Consider the following 21,511-nt stretch of genomic DNA (forward strand, 5'->3'; position numbering starts at 1 on the left):
TAAAATATTCCTCAGTAGATAAGAGACACTCACGTCCCTTTCAGCATTAACTGCCTAGATTAATAGCATCTAACAGAGGAGGATAGAGCCATAAATGCTGGGGAATGCATGTGCAGCCCACTCCTCACACTACAAGTTGGGAATAGGTGCTTACTGAGACCCACCTCTCCTTTCCTCTTCCCAGGCTGTCTAGAAATAGCCTGAGATATCCTCTAGAGTCAGACTAGGGGCACTGTCTGGAAATTACAGTTCAGTGTTTACATTTAAGATGAAGGAGAAATTCACAGTAATCGATCTCACCCCATTAACATGTCAGATATTAGAATAAGCTTAGAATAACAAAAATAGAAGTGGACAAAACAGGACAAAGTTTGCTGGGGCTCAGAAAAAAAAGGTGTCCCATTTTTCATTCAGCTCTTCACAGGCAGTAGTAACACCAGGCTAACCCATTTACTAGAGCCTTCTACTTGAAGGGCTGGTGCTTCTACCTGCTTAGGTGTCTAAACTGTATTTCAATAGGTTCACTCTCTTCTAGCATACTATTAGTTTACAAAAAAGATGCGGCTTGGAAAGTTTAGCTTTCTCCTCAGTTTCTCCCATCTTTTCCAATTATGAAACCTACTCTTTCTACCAGGGCACTGTGCAACAGTCTTCAAAGGGAAAGAAAAAAGAAATCGAACCAAATACAGTTCTATCCTACTCACTATAAAGTTTGGGCCTCTACATTTCCCAAATAAATCTTCACATACCATGTTTTCTTTAGAAAGCAGCAAGCTACAAGGTCCCACCTAACTCCAACACAAAACACACCCTAGGATTTATCTTTCCATCAAGACTTTTTTTGTTAGTTGAACTCTGCAAGTATGCCAGATCCCTCATTTACCAGATCCCCCTCCAGATGCAGCCATAAAGGCTCATTAAGCTCACAGGTTAACTATAAAACCTTTCTCTGCCAGTGGAAGATAATGCAGGTTTGGGAGTTCATTTGCCCACATATTGCTTTAAGAAGCAGAAACAATTCTTAAAAATCTATTTCCTTAAAGAAAAAGGTTTTTCTGAGTAAAGGGAACAGTAGTACATGTGAACTAGCAGAATTTTTACATTAACTTTAAAACACTGTATGCAGAGAAATTTTCAGTTTGGCTGAGAAAGATATGAATTATTCTGAGAAACATGAAACCAGTTAAATGGATAATGTAAGTTACTTGGAGGGAATGTACCATTAATATTGATCTCATTAATATTTCCATTTATGATCTTAATACCAAAAGCAGCAAGGTGCTTATGGAACTTCTTAAGATGAGAACATTACATAGGAAAAAATCAGTCATCCTGATTACCAGTATAACTACTTTGAACTAAAATGCTTAGTACGTGTTTTCTGGGACCAATGTTTCTGTTCTCACTTTGGAATCTGCTAGTTGAAGACAGGAAAAGAAAGATCCAAGAGACTTTGTGAAGCACAGCAGTAATTTTGCTGTGAAACAGACAAATGCACTCTTCATCAAAGGTGTTTAGTTCAGTAACATAATCATTAATGTGACTGAACAAGTCTTGCATATAATTTAGTAAACTATGACGAAGTAAGACCAAATCAAACTTAGAGATCTAGACAAGAGCAACAAAAATAAAGAAGAGAATTAATATTTTATTATATGAAAGAAAGGTTGGATTTATTTCAGGTATTGTACGTAAGAGTTAAAAGATGACATTATTGCATTCTGAAACTACATCAAAGAATAAACATGGTGGAGGACAAAGAATGTTTTCAGTTACCGATGACACAGAAGAGAGAACAACTATGCCTAAAATGACTCTGTGACTATGTGTAGATTGAAAATTAGGTTTTTAATAGTTAGAAAAAAGATCCATTTGGAACATCATTCCTGCAGTTCAACTGGATTCTGTATTAAGTTTATTAGTCTATAAGTGAAATTACAAGCTACTGCCGGCAAAAGCATGGAAATAAGCATCCCTTTTCAGTCTTATTCCTCCTATTATTACAAGAATAGGAAACAAGTTAACAGTTTTGTAATCACTATGAATTAAAAGAGACTTCGACAGGTCTATTAGTATCAACACCAACTGCTAATTCTGATACTGTCCTGAGGAAGTTTCAGTCTTGTAAAAACAGAGTATTATTATTTCACTTCAACAAATTCTGCAGGCTGTATTAGTAGAAATGGCAGCATCTCTTCTGTATTTTTGACACATAAACCTATTGTGAATACAAAGAGGTAAGTTTTGATGAACAGTCAAGAAGTGTGAAAAACATAAATTATATGAAGGAATCACAGCATGTAGGAGCTTTGAGCCTTCCCACACTTTTGCATTTAACTGTGTAAACATGGAGACAATGATTTGGTGGGGGTGCCTGCATGGCTGTCTTCCTGAAAGCCATGTTTGGCAAGAGGTTGGCTGTCCTGAAGTACAATTACTTGTTTCATAGCTACGCCTGGATGGTTGTTTCCAATTGACTTGTTGCCGACTTGAAGGTGTGTTTACAGAGAGCTCTCCTTAAATCCAGTATGTACATTTGTATACATAATTACACAGGGACAAGGTATGTCTGGATAAACCACTGCAGTAAACACACAAGCATCAACCGAAGTGTTTCTGTTTACTGTGACAAGCCCACTCGCATACTTGCAAAAACCCAACTTTGTTGCGAAAACCAGTCTGTCAGTTTCATAGTCGCCTTTAGGCTGGGTCTGTCCCAGCTGTACCCCCTTCACAGCAGCCAAGCGCCACGGCAGAGGCGATGTCCCCGTCTGTGTCTCTGCCCGCCGCAGCGCACAGGGGCGGGCCGGCCAGCAGGGTCCCCCGGCAGCTCAGGCCCGCTCGGGCTGCCTGCTGCGGCCCGCCTGCCGCGGCTCCTCCGGGCTGCAGCCCCACAGCGGGCTGCTCCCTTTGCAATGCCCTGTGCCGGATCCTCCTTCCCGACTTTGCTCCGGGCGTCCCAAAGCCCGCGGTGAAGGAGGAGGCGAGCGCCGGACGCGCAGAGCGAGGCAGACCCTCCGCCCGGCCCCGGCCGAGCGGCCGCAGGCGGCGCGGCCGCTGGAGGGCAGAGCGCGGAGGGCGGCGAGCGAGGGGCGGGCACTGCCGGGCCGCGTCCCCGGCGTGTGAGCATGCCGCGCCGGGAGGAGGAGGAGGAATTCTTCGGCCGGGCCGGGGGAGGTTCGCACTGGAGTTAGCGCCGGGCAGGGAGGAAGAGCGAGCGCTGCCGGAAGCGGCGGAGCGGCGGCGGCGCTGGCAGCCCGCGGTGCCCCGCGGGCAGCGATGTAGCTGGGGGACGGTGACAGCGGCCGGAGCGCGCCGCCTCCGCTGCCAGCGGGCCGGTGCGGCGGGTCGGGAGCCTCTCCGGGGAGGCGGCAGCGCGCCCTATCTCGCCGCTCCCCCGCTTTCCCCCCTGCCCTCGGTGCCGTCTCTCGGCGCGGCCCTCCCTGCCTTCCTCCCTCCCGCGCTCCGCCGGCCGGGGCGCCGCGGCCGCCACCGCTGCCATGGGGCTGCCCACGCTGGAGTTCAGCGACTCCTACTTGGACAGCCCGGATTTCAGGGAGCGCCTGAAGTGTCACGAGATCGAGCTGGAGAGGACGAACAAGTTCATCAAGGAGCTGATTAAGGACGGGAGCCTCCTCATCGGGGCCCTGCGAAGTGAGTCGGGCGGCGGGACCGGCGGTGGCTGGCAGGAGAAGGGGCTTCTTTTGTTTGAATGGGCGCCGGGCGCGGGCTCCCCTGCCGGCAGCCGCCGAAAGGCGCCTCCTGAACTTTCCCTGCGCCGCTCCCTCCCTTCCCCGCTCCCCGCCGCCGTGCCGTGCCTCGCCTGCGGCGGGGCCGGGCGGGTGTCCCGGGGTAGCGGGGGCGGCGCGGGCCCTGCCCCGGCCCGGGGCCCGGCCGCGCCCTCCCGCCGGGAGCGGGGGCGCGACCCGCCCGGTGGTCCCGCCTGGGGGTGCGGGCTGAGCCCGGGCTCGGGGCTGCGGCGGAAAGCCGCCGTGTAGATCGCTGTGCAGTACGGACCTGGCGTGAGCTGTTGCGGCGAGGTCTCTTTTTGGCACGCTGGCTGCTAGTGCGTGTCTTAAGATAACCAAGATGTTCGTAATAAGTGGGGAAAGCGAGATAATGAAGTGAATTTATGTAGAGAGTTTATACCTTCCCTACATACTCCGGCGTCTTCATATGGTAGATTAACTTTAATGTATTTTGAAAAGTTCTGAAAGCAGAGATAAACACGAACAGTGTAGTGCTTTTAAAGGTCTGAGTTGAGCGGTGACAGCTTTCTGGGGCATGAGAACGGCGGTCACGCTCTGAAGATCATAAAGTGAAAGCTACAAATTGCCCAGGAGCGTCACTAGACTCGATTTGTCCTCCCGTCCTGTAAACCGTGCCGCCCACTTGTCTATGTCACTTGGATCTCTCACCTGTTGCCCAAAGTTTTCCTTCACGGAAAGCAGAGATGTAACTTACAGCATCTCTTTTCACAACATGAGACAGTCAAAGGAAAGAATCGCTTTAATCCTTAGAAATATCTGCCACATTGACATGGTATGCTGGTTTTTGTAGGGTTAGGGGTAGCAGTACTGCATGTTCTGTGGACAGGGAACAAGTATTGCTCTGAGCTCTATAGCTCTCAAGAACTATATCTAACTCGAAGTCTAAACCCAGAGTTTGTGTCCTTCCTTAGGAAGTTAAAATTGTGAGGATTTTATTTGTCCAGTAGGATGGGACTGTATTTGTTTATGCATCAACTGTCTATTTACAGCATTGCTTTATGTGTTTACATAAAGCAACTATTGAGCTTTTTGAGTTTTTTTCATATAAAGGTATGTCTTGACACACCCAAGTTTTAGTCAGTAGCTGGGTAGCTAAAACCTTATGTGAATTTGTATTAAATTTAGTAAAGTCCTGAACCCCATGCCCACAGGATTACCAATTACACAGAAATAGTGTTTGTGTGTATATATATATATGTGTGTGTGTATCAGTCTATCTGTATCTCTAAAATCTCATTGGTACAACTTTCTTTACAAGCAAAAAGATTTATTTATACTTTAAGACTCTCTTGTTGCTGAAAACTTTCTCTGAGTAACAGAAAGTCTGAGCTGGTTATAAGTAGTAAAAACTTCCTGTAACAAACCTGGTCCTATAAAATAGTAATGACAAATTAGGATACTGCATGAGTACTTTTTTGACCTGGACTAGCACTGAGAACTGACTGCTTTTGGTTCCAGATCAAATATGCACAAACACAACTTTCCTCTTAGGCTATCTGAAGACAAGCTGAGAGGTTGAGGCTGTTAAGCCTGGAGAAAAGACAGCTCTGGGAAAACTTTCCGTCAGCTCTCCAGTGACTAAAGAGAGGCATACAAGAGCTGGAGAGGGACTTTTTACAAGCATATGCAGTGAATCGCCAAGGGGTGGGTACCTACCATTAAATAGGATATTAGGAAGAAATTCTTCACTGTGAGGGTAGTGAGACCCTGTAGCAGGTTGCCCCCTTTGTAGGAAAGTTCAAGGTCGGGTCAGATGGGCTTTGAGCAGCCTGGTAGTGGAGCAATCTAGTGGGAGGTGTCCCTGCCAATGGGAGGGAATTTGGACCCTGAAAGTCTTTAAGGTCCCTTCCACCAAAACCCATTTCATGATTGTCCAAGACAGATTGCAGTAGAACAAGTACTGTATTTGACAAGTAAATTGAACCCTCATTCTGAAGTGAGCAATCCCATTAGTTTTGGGAAGAGCACTTATGAGTCCTTGCAGGATTTAGAACAATATTTCTATCTGAAGTAATGACTACTCAATTTGTAAGTTCTTGTGATTTTTAAAACCGTATAGTTCAAATGTTACTCTATTTGACACAATGCCTATTGTATCCTGTATACAGATCTAGCATGTTGTATGTCTTTTAGCCTTAGAAAAATAAAGTTTGTTTTGCTATAGTAAGAGATCTTTATCCTTTTGTTAATTTCAAATCCCTTTATTTCATGACTGTGTCACTCTTTGTAGAATATTGCCTTAATTCCTGTGTTAGGGCTGCTGAGGAAATGTCTGGAATTTTCTCAAGAAATCCTGGACATACGCTCTGAAGACTCAGTTGTAGATGCTGCAAGAACAATGTACCTGTTACAGCAAGTAGCACTGTTGTATATTTCTGGAGCACAGAAATTCGACTTGTTTAAGCAAATTAGCTACTCCTACTCAGCTTTAAAATCAGTGAAGTGGAAAATGCTTATGCAGGCCTTTTAGTTTTTTACAATTTCTGAAAACGCGTTTGAAAATCAAACTGTAAAGTAGTTTAGTGATAACTCGATTATTTGATTTTTGAATATTTAATAACCTACAAGCCTGAAAACAAAACAGGTATTATTTACCAAGTTTTATCTCTAGGTGATCTAAGATTTTAATTCCACATCATTTTGTAGGATCAGTTCTGATGGGGTGAAAGAATCTGGACAGTGCTGTAGAGCTTCAATGGAAATGAGTTTTGGAGCCTGTCGTCCCTGACCATGCTTAAAGAAGAGACAGTGAAACTGTTAGAAAACACAATAATATTTTAAAGGTTGCTAAATGTAGTTTTTATTATATGAAATGACAGGCGTGTCCATGGTTTTGAAGGTAAAATTAAACTTCTGTATTACAGATGTTGCAAAATTTTAATGTTTTCACAATCTAGTATTCAACTACTGTGGCAGTGCAATGTTTATAAATACCTGGCAGATTCCACATAATTTGAAGGTAGAATAAATATGGTCAATGTAGTATGCAAATATTTTGCATTTTATTTGGAATGGTCCCAAAATGAGTCAGACTTTACTTTAATGTGGTTTTGCTACCTTAATTCAGGACAGTGCTGCTTTCCAAGGTGGCATGCAGAGCTGTAATACTGTGTTCCATGAAGCACTATTGTGAATGCAATGGGAACTGATAAAGCCAGAATTGATGTAAAATCCTCAGCAGCTTTTCCCTAGCATTTTTTGCATTGCTTCATTGTCTTTCTAAATAAGCAGGACTCTGTGAGTAGGCCAGTACAACACAGATTATACATTTCAGTTTAGTTAGATGTTAGCATCCCATCTGCATGGCCATTGTGCCTACTTCAGCCTTGTCCTACAGTTAGTATTTATACAGATGGACTACACTTCCTTTTTCGAATCAGCTGAGGTACTAAATGCATTACTGTCTCTTGAAAGATTTAGTTTATTGATGTAAGAGACCTATTGTATTAAAAATTTATCATTTGACAGAGATTTAGCCTTGTGTATAGACACATTTAAGATGAAGCATGTAGTTTTTTAGTGCACTCAGAAGGAGTTAACTTAGAAACTGAGGATAAAATACTTTTTAGAAAAACTGGCTTCCTATTAAAATTGACCTTGATTATTAGGTAACTGTTGATTTTATAATTTCTTCATTCCCCAAATTTAATAGATCTTTCAGATTCATGTTGAAGGTGCATGTGCCTAAATGCTTCACATTGTGAGGTCCAGCTGTAGAATGACTCCTAAGGCAGAACTGATATTTTTCCTTCTTGTTCATTCTAGGTTGTTTTCAATTAAAACATTGTCTGTTTTTCCCTGTAGTTTTTGCCAATATGTACTTTAAAATTTCTTTGTAGTTATCTTCTGAAAAAGCAGCTTAGTCCAGTGTGTTGTCCTATAGATTATATAGGAAATTCCATTATAGAATTACTTGTATGCTTTTAATTTCCATAACAGGCCTACTGAGTTGCCAGACTTAATATATATATATTGTGTTTAACAATCCAGAAAAGTGGCTTTCATCTTGTGCAGGTCATCTTACAGCTCACTGTGTGCAGAAGCCTTCTGTTTCTCCCTCTGATTTTTGAGATCTTCTCCATCTTAAGTTCTATCAAATTCACGTATTGAAAGATGAGAACTACCTAAGTTTTGGGTTAAGTGGTTGGAAGTTCAGTATGTCTACAGCTGCTTTAAGTAATATTGTACTTTTTCAAGTGTCTTAGTATGATGCAAATAGTAATGCAGAACTGTGGTGTTATATATACATGTAATATAAATAAGATTCAGCAGATATCTTTAGGATTTTGTAATTTAGTAGCAGTAATTTTATTTTACTACTTGACACAAGGAGAAACAGAGATATAAGGTGGAAATACTGCCTTTTGTAAGGGGTGCAAGGGAGTGTTATTTACCAGGGTTTTATAGAAATTTCACACAAGGCTGTCAAGTTGCTTCTCATATTTCAGGGTTTTCAGGGATGATTCATTTCTCTGCTAAACCTAATTATAAAAATAAAGTGATGAACCTGTTTATACATAGGGAAATTTTGTGAATTAGCTCCCTGGAAAAAAAAGGACAATATTACAGCATGAGAACTTACAATCTTTTTATCTCCTTGGGGATTCTTTTTTTTCCACATTAAAAACAAAACCTTTGTATCTTTCCAGAGAAATGCATTTTCTCAGATATCTTGGCTTTACATATTTTCGTAAGATTATGTCTGCAATGTCTTTTCCAGATTGTAAGTGAAGCAAGACTGAGTTTATTGAATACTAGCTGCTGAAGTTTGATAGCAGTCATTCTCCTTTATTTGTGTAGCTGTAGATTACATTTCTTAGTCCCTAAGTGTATTATTCCCAACTTAAAAAAAAAATAAACCCCTCTTAGTATGGCCATACATAAAGATAAACTAGACCATGTGGTCTGTGTTGCTCTGGGATATTCCCAGAGTCACACTTAGTAAGTAAACATCCACAATAGTCAACAGCAGCTTCATGGAGCACACTTGTGGTCATCATGCCTACTTCAGCCCTGTCCTACAACTTGTATTTACAGTGAGGGACTACAATTTATTTTTTCCCACTAAAATGAAATTGAAACTTATTCATTACCATTAGGGTTTTGGGGTGAAGTTATCTGCTCCATTGCTGTTCTCTTGATGCCTAGAAAAGCTGATCTGGAGCAGAAACTACACAGAGTTAAATGGACCAAATAGGTATTTATTGAAAAGGATAAAAAGGATGAAAGGATACATCTTGGGCAGTGCAAGAGCCTGGCTGGGACAGATCCCGGTCATGAGTTTTACACTTTGACAAGTTTTGGTTCATCTACATATTGGGGTCAATTGTCCAGCCACAGCCCAGGCTAGGAAGTTTCAGCCCCCTGGTTTGCCCCCTTCCCTTCACCATTGTTTATGCTTTTGGGGTAATGGTTGTCCTTGATTTTCTAGCTGGGGAGGGATTGTTTTGTATAACTACCCTGTGAAGAGAGCTTACTAACACCAAATATGAAGTTTCAGAGTGACACATCAAGCAGCAGAGAATCTGAAAAATATAAAAGCTAAAACCTAAGGCATCACTGTTAGTTCTGATAGGCATTTGTAGGGTCCTGTGCAATCTCTGCTGGTGTCTCCATTACCTGTGGATTATGGAAGTAACTTTCAAAAACATTTCTAACAGTCTTTTATGCAGAGATACCAGCAGTAAGCTGGTTGGTGGCCAGAGAAGAATCCTAATTGCTTCCTCTAGTGCTTAGTCTGTATCATATTATCTTTAGCCAAGTATATGTGAAGAAAACAAATACCAGGATGTTGTGGACAGTTAGAGAGTGCATTATTTTCTGGCCATCACAGTATAGTTTCCTTTTGAACCAGTAGTATCTGCAAGTGAATATCCATACTGTCAATAATGATTATGTTTTAACAAAGACCTTGAATGACTCAACATGGGTGTTCTTAAGTCTTACTGTTGAAACTGGTATTCTTTAGAGAAACCTAGTAATTGGATTATGTCAGGCTACCAAAGGAGCAGTTTTGAGTTTCAAATGCTGCATGAAATGATGTGCTTGAAGAAAATATTGTGGATTTTTTTTTTTAAATTAAGTTTTTTAAACTGATTTCTTTGAAAGGTCAAATTTAATCTGTTTCTTAATGGGCCAGTTGGCTTGTTGTCTACTGTGTGCTTCATTTGCTATGAATAAGATAAATGAATTCTATTAATAAGAGACCAGCTGTTTCACGAATATTGTCTTTACTACAATGGAAAATATGATGCTGTGGTCACTGAACTTGTCCAGATCTCTTGGGTTTTTGTGGGCAGAAGTGCTACAGCAATTTGCAGTTTCCTGTAATAGTAAATAGCTTCGTATCCATCCTCTGAAAGAAAAAAAATATACAGAGGACAATACAGTCCTTCTTCCTACTGAATTATACGTCAGCCAGTGCTGTATCTTTGCCTTTTTGTTTTTCCCTATAGTCTCAAGACTGTAATTATAAATAAATCTGAAACATAGGGAAATTTGGGACGATGGATTTACTTTATTAAATCCAGTCTCCTGCTAATATTACATAATGTAATCCCTACCTGTCAAGCTCCATTTTAAAAACAATTTTTATCCTTTCTGTTTCTGCTAGAAGGCTGTTCTAGAGCCTCATTTCTCTGAGAGTTGGATAACTCATTAAAAGTAAATTTAATCTGGAAATTCAAACTTGTTTATGCTAATTTTCCTTTCACTCAACATTTCTGCACTGTTGTTTACTTGGATTTTCGTGGTGAATAATCACATCCTTTCACTGGACTGAACAAGCTGTTCACATCCTCTCTTCTAAGAGGTTTCTTGGTCATTTAAGTAGTAGCTCTTTTCAATGCCTTTTAAAATTCACTTTTAAGTTTTCAAGAGCTCCAAAAATAGGAAAAACAAAACTGTATAATATTCTTCATAAGTTTTATCTTTCCTCTCCATATTCTATGAAATCATCAATCATTAAATCAAATCAATGCTTATGATCTTGACTGTGTGGTGCTATGGATTCCTCAAGTGTATGATTAAAAGTGAAAAAGTCTCAGGATCTTATAGGTAGTAGCAATGAAGTATGTATTTAAACTGAAGAAAAATAACTTGACCTTCTTCCATATTAATATGGAATTGAAGTATGTTGGGCAGTAATGTAACCTCCCATTGGCACCCTGTGAAGTGCAAATAGCTTCCATTGGAAAGATATATTTCACAGCATGTTAAAAACTCCAGTCTGTGTTGCAGTGTAGTTTTTCAGATTAGTTAGAAGTTATCAATTTAAATCACTTCCCTCTCCTGAATTATGCAAACTTGTATTTCAGGGGACACAAAAGCTTAAACATGTTATTGCACTCTGGTGTTTTGCTTAATATGTTCAGACATGCATGGCAAAACAGTATGGAAATGTTGTATGTCTTAAGAAGTCTTATCTTCTTTTAGCTCAATATTAAACACAGGATACAAGGTGCTGCAATGCCTCAGTCATATTGTTTGTTCTACTGATGTTAGTTGATTTGCAAGTTGATTAAGGAGAAGTTTGCATGCCAGATGTGGGTTATAGTGTCTGTTTACAAAGGTAGTTTTGGTCTTGGAAAGATGCTGTGTAAATAAAGTAAGTATCACCATTAGGATTAATTTTCTACTATAAAAGCCTTTAAGTAAAGTAAATATCATGAAAAATAAAACAGGTACCAATAAGAAGAATCAATTTGTGATTTTGCCAAGAGGTTGGACCAGATGACTCTTGACGTCCCTTCAGCCTGGTATTCTGTGATTCTCTGATTTGATCCTGTAGAACCATCTGTGTGACATGGGATCAGCTTCTGGTGTCTTCTCACAGAAGCCACCTGTGCAGCCTCCTCTACCTTGCCATGTAAATCTGTAACTCTCTTCTCCAAGTACTTACAGTGCTTCTGTCTTTGGAAGAGAAATGTTTTGGTTCCTCTTCTAAAAAGCAGCTGCTGTCTAGGAATTGGATGACTGAGAATTGTTTTGTTGTTGTTCATGGGAGAGGTGAACTTAGGAAAAGAGCAAGGTAATGAATTATTAAAAAGCTGCAAAGGCTTTCAATTCTTTTAAAATAAATCTTAGATAAGGTGGTCATTCATTCTGACCTGTTTAGACTTCTGCTAAGGATATAATTTTTTTTGTGATGACCTCTTCCTGCTGCTTTCTGCACAAAAATACCCGGACAAGAACCTGGTTGCTTCTAGAAAATTATCAAATACAAAAAACATCTTTGTTCTTCTTTCCCAAGTACTCACCATTGCCACTGTCTTAACACTGTGCATGGAAAAGCCCTGTAAATCCTTGGTAAAACAACCAATGCAGAGGGTAGGGTCTCATAATAAAGACATTTCCTTTTGAGTTGAGTTCTTTGCTAATTGAAAGTGCACGAGAAGGAGTAACTGGATTTATTGAAACTTTTTTTTCTTCTGCTGTAAAAATTAGATCAATTTCAAGAACTGTCCAAATGTCAGTGTAAATATGTGCAGAGCAGTTCTTAAAAGGGCAGGTCATATTTAAGTGGAAGAGCAGATAGATTTGAGATGTTGTAGTGGTACATGTTGATGTTCAAAAGCCTTCCTAGATCATCAGTATTGTCAAAGCCTTTGGAGCTCTGGGACCATGCTATTCAGAAAGTTTACGTTCCTCTGTAAGTCCACTCCTTGCATCTTCTCACCCTTGTCTGGCTTATTTACCTTTAACCTTTGTTTACAAAGGATGAGGAGGAGTTGAGAGAGGTAGAAGTTGAAAGAACAGAATTAATCTTCTGTGGAATTTACTATTTGTATAAACTGTTACTTTAAATCCATGCATAATTTAGAGGGGTGATTTTCCTCTAAGTCTAAAATTACTTATAAGTTGCAGGGAGCATGCTGAAGAAACTTGCTGCTTTGAAAAAGATTGCTCTGAGCCTGAGGTTATCAATTTAAAAAATTGTTCCCTTTTTGAACCTTTTCATGTCTAGAGCTACCACTGCCATTAAAACAAGCTGTATAATTATACTTCAAGAAAAAAATTAAATTAAAAAAATTAAACACCTTTCCGTGCTCCTCTTGTGATTTACCAGTTAGCCTGCATACACAGGGAAGCTATGGAGCCATGTCACCTTCCAGAACAGTCTGTGAAGCTGTACTAACTTGCATACTTCTATGAATAATCCGTTTTAATACAGAAAAAGAAAAATGAACTAATGGGTTCTTAATAAAAAGTAATACTTATAATAAAAATCTTATTTTGCTCTGTGTACTCAAAGATGCTCTTGTGAATCTCATCTCCTGGTATGTGTTATTTGCATAAAAGTCAGTGCCATCAAAAGTTGGGTTTTGGCATTCTCAGCATTTAATGAGTTGGTTTCTCCATCTGAGTTGTACTTTGAAGAGCCAGAGAGTAGGGACCAGGTAGTGGTCCAATAGCACAAAACAGACCCAAGGAAAAGAATTGCTGCTTTCAATTGATATCAGATCTGGTTAAACAGGAGTTGGTTTAAGCCACAACAAAGTAGGTAGGGTTAAAATAATCTATGTGAATATTAATTTTTGATTAACCATGTGCAGATACTGAAGGGTAATGTGGCTAGTACTACTTCTTCCCTGCTCCTGGCTTTTTTTTTCCTCTCCCAGTTTCAGCATGTGATTGACCCAGCTGATGTTTAAAACTAAATTGCAGTTTGGTAAGCATCATAAATGCCTGATGACATGTCTCTTGACTAATAGGTTTTTGTCTAGGGACTACTGACTGGTTATTTTTGTGCAGATTAGATATGAAAACTTATTACCTTAATTTGCTAAATTTATTAATGTAAGTCAGTTCAACTGAAGTAGCAAGGAAATGAATGCACTGTAACTTCTCAACATATTTTATTCTTAATAATGGCCAGTGCTTCACTCTGGTTTTTAGAGGAAATTCCCTTTTTGTTTTTTAAAAGTGTGGTGAGACTTCTGCATTGGAAAGCATTTTTTCTTTTTTGAGAGTTGAAAATTGTTAGAATCACAGCAAATCACTCTTTGTTTTCCTTGCATAATCTGTTTGGGGACATTTTGAGCAAGTCAAGAAACATCAAATGTGGCATGTCTACAGGGCATCTAACGCTGACTGTGAAAGTAGTTGGCTGGTGGAGGGGAAGGAAGATGAGTACATTTAATGGGGTGAACACGGGTTTGCAGACTAACAGATGCCAGAAGTATGTCTGCAACTATCAGTTAAAGGGTTTTATGGATAGTTGTTGCATTATTGATGTTGAGTCTGGTCCTGCTGCTCATGTTCTGGAGAATGCTGAAAGATTGTGAAGGCACGAAGACCCTTTTTGAACATTTGAAAAGCATATAAACGTGCCTCAGCTTCTTGAAAGACCATGAACACCATGTAGCATATGTTTTCTGCTATTACTTAATCTGAAAATTAAAGATTCACTTATATCAAAGGAAAAATTCTTGATGGGAGGTTTCCCCAAGACCCCAAGGTGTAGGAAGATACATGTGTTGGAAGAAGCTATACAAATTAAGATTATAAACCTGCAATTGCAAACCTAGTAGGATACTTCCTTAGGATTGTGATGGACTTTCATTGCTGGAAAATCTTAAATTGTTTGGTTTTGTTTTCCACTAAGTTGCAGTCTTGTTCACTTCTGCCTGTTGGACTTGAAGTATTAAATACTGAAACTCCTGTTCAGGGCATCAGGGCTTGTTGATCACATTGTTTTTTTCTTGCCTTATAAAGAAACGTTTTTAGTCTACTTAGAGGTCGTGAAGTAACATTCCTTGAATGTACATGTGTGAGTAAAACTTGGAAATCTGTAAAGAATACATCCCAAAGACAATTTACAGTTTAGTGTTTTTCAAGTTTGAAGTACTTGCCAGTAAGGCGTCAGATGAGTCCTACTGGTACTCCTTTGGTGTCAGCATTGTGATTCAAAATGAAGGTGCTATGCTGTAGTAACTATCTTGGGGTATGTATTTGGTGGCTGGTTTTGTTGGTTTTTTTTTTTGTTTTTGTTTTTTGTTTTGTTTTCTCTTTCTTAGTTTTAAACACTAGACTGTATTATTTTAGTGTATCTACATGCCTGTGGAAATATGCATTGAAACAAAACCAAATAGTTTAAGATGATAATACTGTTTCTTTTCATATATACAGACACTAATAAATAAATATGTTCAGTTCAAGTTGCTATCTTACAGGTATGTAAAGATAGCAAATTAACATTTTTCAAAGATCCTTAATGTCAGTAAACTGGGTTTAATAGCTTTAATAGCTTAGCTTTGTTGAGATAGAGATAGTGTGAACTACTTCAAAACTTAAAATTCTCGTAGTTCTTGTATATGCGGTGTTTTGTCTTATCTGCTACCATGACTGTTTTAATTTGAAACTGATGTAAGAACACAGAGGTGTGTCTAAGCAGATTCTTGTCGGCATAAATGCAAGCTTGGCAATAGACTTAATGAAGTTTTCTCACAAAGACAGTCAGTATGGTTGGCTTTCTGCTACGTGACCTTAGAGCTGCTGCATCTTCATGCTGTTTGGGAGCCTAAGGTCAAATGAGAAATCTGAAATATTTCATTTCATGAAGAGGCGTTTAGGCACAGCAGGACATTTCCTGTTTACATAGCCAAATCTTCTTTGTATGCTGAGAGATTTCCTGATACACTCACACAGAATTTTTGAGCTTGCCCTTTAAGCTATAGCTTCTGTTGCTTAGCTGGTTGAAGATGCCATCATCTGCACCCTAGCCAGCATGACACAACTCATTTTCCTGTGAACTGGTGGGATGTTCGTCTAAGTCTTACCATCTTTTGTTTATCCTCAGATTGCAGGATGAAAGATGAAAATGTTAAGGTCACATTAAAGAAATTTGTTTAGCATTTATTTTTTCAGGTCTAACTGAGAAGTGAGAAATTACAGGTTTTGTAAAAGTACAGTTTTTTGCCATTCTTTTTCCTCTGTAATCTAAGAGACACATTGGTCTCTGGTCTAAGTGAATTAAACCCACGAATTCACAGGATCTACTAATTTCCATACAACCTAAGAACTTCCAGTTTTTATATTCTTATACAGTTGATAACTGTACATAGTGCTGCCTTTTCTATTCAGTGCCTTCTCTGTGTAGTTGAAATACAGCAGGTTAAAATGTATTTATTCTTACTCTGTTTGCATTGCTACAGCACAGCAACAATGAAGCTAGTTATTTTGTTGACTCATTTAGTTTAACTCATGTCTCTTAATGGAGCATATCCCAAATCTCCCTGGGAATGGCAATCATCTTAAATTTACTAAAATAGGCATTGGCATTGCAGATCATGTAGGCCTTTTTTTCTGTAACAGATTTCTGACAGCTTCCAAATCATTTGTCAGTGAAATATGCATTATGCTGTCACAACTTCTCACTGATACTCCAGGGCCCCTCTGATGCTCTCTGTGAGAAGCTAGAGTTGACAGTGCACCTTGAGACTTCGAGACTGTTTTACAGTTAAAACTCACTTACATGCCTACTTTTGCCACTTCTCTTGAGGAGTCATTATGGTGCTCTGAGTACTGTGTTCCTGGGCTGAGTGTCAGTTTTGCAGTGTTTTCTTGAATGTTTAATGTTCCTAAAGGAATCCATGATATTTTGACAAACACTTCTCTTGTCCCTCTGTAAATCAAAATTGCACTTGAACAACAATGCATTTGTACAGATGGAATAAAACACAAGACAGCAGTGTTACTCATACTAGTGAATGGGTTGGGGGGTTGATGCTTTAGTGACTTGTTATTTTCTTGGTTGGTTGGTTGGCTGGTCTGGTTCTTCTTTTTAAAGCATATTAAGTGATGTAAATCTTGATCCCCCTGCCCCTTTCTGGGATATGAAAGAGAGGCTCAGTGCAGTGAAGATGGGCAGAGGTTCTGCACCAGTGGTAGGTGGAGTTTGTGGGTATCAATCCCATGTCTGGATTCTTGGCCGATATCTAAGTTAAACCAGTTGTATGCCATGTTCTTGCCTTTTTTCTTGTCGCAGTTGTTCCACATTAAAATAAACCCTGTGATTTGGGAATATTTGTCTTTAATTTGTATATCTTTCTATAACTAGTATTTTTTTTCTGTATATAAACAGGTGTTGAGTAATTTTAATGTCTCTGAAGTGTTATGGGGGCATTTTGCTCCCATCTCAGTTTCTACATATACCTGTAGGTTGAAATTAAAAAAAAAAAAAAGTTATTATCTATAAAAGCATTAAATACCATTTTTAACATTTCAATTACTATTTGAATTTGTTTAATTTGGGCACTTATAAAACAGGGACATTTTAGTGTAGGAGTGAGATCTTAAAACGGTTGATTATAATAGCATAGGCATTCATTTTTTTCTGAATCTAAATAGATTGTTCAGGTAATCCCTACTATCAGTGCAGTAAAATTTTTAATGCTGCTTTATGTCATACTGCCAGCAGAAATTTTGTCATACTGTTCTGTTAAACTTCATTAAAATATGTTGGCTCTTTAAATATGAAGTCTTATACTTCTGTAACTTCTCATTCATTCCAAGGATTGTATTTGTGCTTCTCAGAGAAATTTAGGAGGGAGGATTTATGGTGAGATCTAGATCTTCAACATGGAATTTGGTCTCTCAGAAGTTTGCTTCTGAAAGGATGTCAAGTATATGAAAGGTTTGGTTGTTTTATTAAACAAATAAAACCCCATAAATTGATATGACACTTCTGCAAAACCTGGTTGTTTCCCCATGAAACAAATGACTGTAGTCAGTAATAATGTCCTGTTGTTACTGAAACAAGTTTCAAATTTTGTGAGGGTGCTTGGGTTTAGAGTTGTGTTGGCATCTGTGCAGTCTCAGCAGAGCCGTGCACTGTGCCTTCAGACCTCCAGAATAAAACTGGACAGTCGGTGACCCTCACAGAAGTACTGAGCTTCTATAAGTCAGGCAAAGAGAACCTCTAAATTGTGTAGCCTTCTGCTAAAGTTTCCCCAAGTGTCCTCAAATAATCCCTTTTCAGAAAGGGATTTATCTTAACCTGGGTTGAAATGCAGGTGTACTGTTAGGCTCCACACCAGTCTGTGACAGCAGGCGAGGAGTTTCATGATTGAAGCCTGCACTGCAGGAGCAAAAATGTTTCCTTTGTTGTATGCCTGCTGCTTGGTTATTTTATCTGACAATGGCAATTTTTGTTCTATGAGAAATAGTAACTGTCATCTGTATACATTGCCTCATCTGTATACATTGCCTGCCCTGTTCATCTGGGTTTGGCTTTGTTTTGGGTTTTTTTTTAAGGTCTTTCTTTTCTTTCTTCATTCTTTCAGGTTCTGTTCCCCAGCTGCTTTGAGAAGTTCCAGTCTAGTTAGTTTCTGCTTTTAAGTTAGCAAATCTATCCTCTGGTTGTCCTTTGTACCTTCTTTATGGTAACTATGCCCATTCTGAATTAGACTGCAAGAAACTTCATGGCATATTTAAGGCAAGAATGCATCAAATACTGATAGTTTCTGCTTTTTCTTCCTTCCCTACTAGGCGTTAATATTTGTGACTGTTGCTGATTGCTGAGTTGATATAAAATAACTGCCTGCAGTGACTCCCAAGAATTTTGAAGTATTAAAGCTAATTCAAATAGCATCACTATGTGGATATATTTTTTTTCTATATCCATTAGCGTGTGCTTCCTAAATACAGTTTTCCTATATCACCTTACCTCCTTGGCATTTAAGATTTTGACATCCTTCTGCTGCTTTTCAAGACAGGAAAAAATGAAAGCTGATTATGAATACACGTATCAGCAGTAAAATATGTTGCTCAGTGTTAATATCCTTTTTCCAATTTGATCTCCAGATTTTATGATGGCTCTGATAAATAGTGAGACTCTTGGAGATTCAGAAAATAATTATTTGGCAGCAAAAATAAGTGTTAATGCAAAAAAATCTACTAAAGTTTGATTCCGTTACAAGAAGCTGCAGCAACTGAGTTAAGTACTTGTTGCCGCCTTCATGCCCTGGCAGTTGTGAAACCAGTTTGGTCGGTCTATCCTGTGATATTCCAGATGACTGAGTATTTTACTGGCTTAAAGCCCACATCCTCTTGTGTTTCTTTCAAGATAAATACTTTACACAGCTGGAATATGCACTTTGCTGAGTTCAGTACTTAGCAAAACTGAAGCTAAAAGAGTCTTCTGCTACCTTCCTTACTGCTCTATTACTGCCCTACCTTGATCTTTAAATGAAAACATTTGTTAGCACTGTAATATATTGTGAGGATTCTGTAGGTTGCTAATGATATTTTCAGAAAGTAAAAGAGCAAGAGCTAAGAGCACTTGAATTCTCAATGGAATGTGATTTTTTCAGAAATACATCTCTCGTCACTCAAAAGTTGTTATGCAAGCACCTCGAGGTGCTGCTTATCTATGGAGAGATGATAAAAAACAGAATCTGACTATTATGCACATCCAGAAACATACTCTGTTTTTTCATGCAGTAGGACAAACCCATGAATTATAAAGTGATTTTTTAGGTATATTGATTGGGAAGCATTATACCAACTAGTGAAGTTAGCAGCTGCACACTCTTTTAGCCACCTGGGTAATTCAGTTCAAGAAGACTTCTTAAGCTGAAAGCTTTACTAAATGTTCTTGCTAAGACTGAACTTTTGAGGGTCATTATTGGATTTTGTTTTTCTTTGAGGGAAGAGAAGTTTCATTTTTCATGTTAGAAACAGCAGGAGGAAGGATTATAAAAAATAATAAAAATAGGCACCTTGAGTATCATACTGAAAAACTGGCACTGTAAGTCCTCGTTTTTGTTTGATTTAGTTGGTGTTCTATTTCCAAGTAACTCTGTGCATATTTTGGTGACCTCCAAATCCAATAGGAAAATAATTCTCAATGAGGCTATTTCTGTCAAACTTCATGTTGGTTCTCTCAAACATATTTATAGTTACTGTTTCCCACAGTAATTTTGAGATCAGTCTTTACTTGTCTTTACCCAGTTTATAATTAATATTCCACAGTGATTTTTTAAATTTTTATTTTCAGTCATTATGGGTATTAACAGCAGAATACACAGGATTAATTTATATATTTAGCTTGAGGGTATGATATCAAAGTTAAATTTCCTAGCTCTTTGGCCACTAAGTAATGAGAGTGACCAACTAGCATAGAGGAAGCTCTGATTATAACTGTGTTCTGGGCTCTTGTCTGTGCAGAGTGGATCCCAGGAGTATTGTTTTGGTTGGAAGGTGCTTGTAAAAGGATTTAGCAAGCCTGTCTTTGTGAATAATTGGCTTGATAAGAGATGCTATTGTATGTTTAGGGAGCCAGAGGATCAGAATCCTTAATGGCTGAGCTATTGAGCCAGCAGGAGTCATTATGATCTTTCTTAACAATGTATAGATTGGGCATGCTTAATTCAGATGAAATTCTTAAAATAGAATTGACTTTGGAGAAACTATGTATTGCTCTGCATATTAGACCGAAAGATACCTGCAAAACCATCTGCTTATTGGTGTCTGTAAGTTTAAATAATTAAAAACAACAAACACCTTCCCTCTCCCTCAGCTAGTTAGTGCCATGTTTTCCTCCTCTTGCAGCCAATATTTTAATGTGCTCTGTTTGCTTATGTCAAGGAAGCTAACATGAATGTTTGGGGAAGAAGGTGTTTTGCTTGGCTGTTAAATTAATTCTTTTGAGTAATTCAGAGTCTCTTCACTGATTCATATTTATGTACGTGTTCAGCTGCAAATGAACAAGGATTGCAGTCGACAGACATGGAGCTCTGAAAGGACCATCCATTGAAGTTAAGCACTTTACATGCTCACAGAAAGAAAATAATATTCTGCATTTGGGAGGCAGTGTCCAAAATCCAAACTACCATGTTTGTGCTCTGCTTGGTTCGTATTGCTCATTGTAAATAGCAAATGTTGTCTAGACTGAAACTTTTCACTTTAAAGAGAATTCCAGTTCCATTGGTTCGTATTGCTCATTGTAAATAGCAAATGTTGTCTAGACTGAAACTTTTCACTTTAAAGAGAATTCCAGTTCCATTTAATTAAAAGTGATTTCAGAATTATGTCCAGTAACAGAACTTGCTTGGTTTGATACTTACTAAGAATTCCCATGATTTCTCAAAAGTATACTTTCATGGAAAAGTTCCCACTTGTATTAAATTGAATCTAAGGAAGCCATATATTAAGTCTACAACTTTGAAATAAGTCTGTGACTCCTATAAGCCACTTTTCATTGAGAAAAGGGAGAGGAGGAGGCTGTCATGGAATGGAAATCCAGCTAGCCAACAAACTGTGAGCCTTGCAAAGCTGGTCCTCCAAGTGCAACTTCTTGCAGGGAAAATGATGTTATGGTGACGTCAGGGACATTCTGCAGTCAGTCTTTGGATAAGAATACAGTTCTGGGGTTATACACCAGATTTTCCTTTATGAATAATATAAAACAACTGTTTCAGGCTCAAAGTGTTTAATTTTTTTTCTTCCTTCTCTCAGTGAATTATTGACTGATTTACTTGTTATTGACTTTTCCATTGTGTATGGAAACAAGATGCATAGGTATTTTCCAAAAACTTTGTTACCAGCTATTTCAGGGTTGTTTTGTATCTTCAAAGAAGAAATTTTTCCCATTTGTCTTAATGAAAAACTAGGTTTCTTCTAGAACTTTTGTGGAAACACTTTCTTTCCTGGCTCTTCAATAAGGAGTTAAACTAAAATCTTAGTTGAAAATAATTTTAGTTGGTGGAAATTTATATGTTTTTTGAGAAATAACAACC

The 21,511-nt window shown here is 38.9% G+C and overlaps 1 protein-coding gene across 1 annotated transcript in view; it reads left to right on the forward strand.

Annotated features, from left to right (window-relative positions):
* Window positions 1-3,011: 3,011 nt before the first annotated feature.
* The window catches only part of ARHGAP42 (Rho GTPase activating protein 42), a 139,771-nt gene continuing 121,271 nt past the window's right edge, over window positions 3,012-21,511 (forward strand). The window contains 1 exon segment of the mRNA XM_079302274.1: window positions 3,012-3,654. Coding sequence (XP_079158400.1) covers window positions 3,501-3,654 — 154 coding nt within the window. The 5' untranslated portion in view covers window positions 3,012-3,500.

Source organism: Erithacus rubecula, assembly GCF_903797595.1.
Source record: "Erithacus rubecula genome assembly, chromosome: 1".
NCBI lineage: Eukaryota > Metazoa > Chordata > Aves > Passeriformes > Muscicapidae > Erithacus > Erithacus rubecula.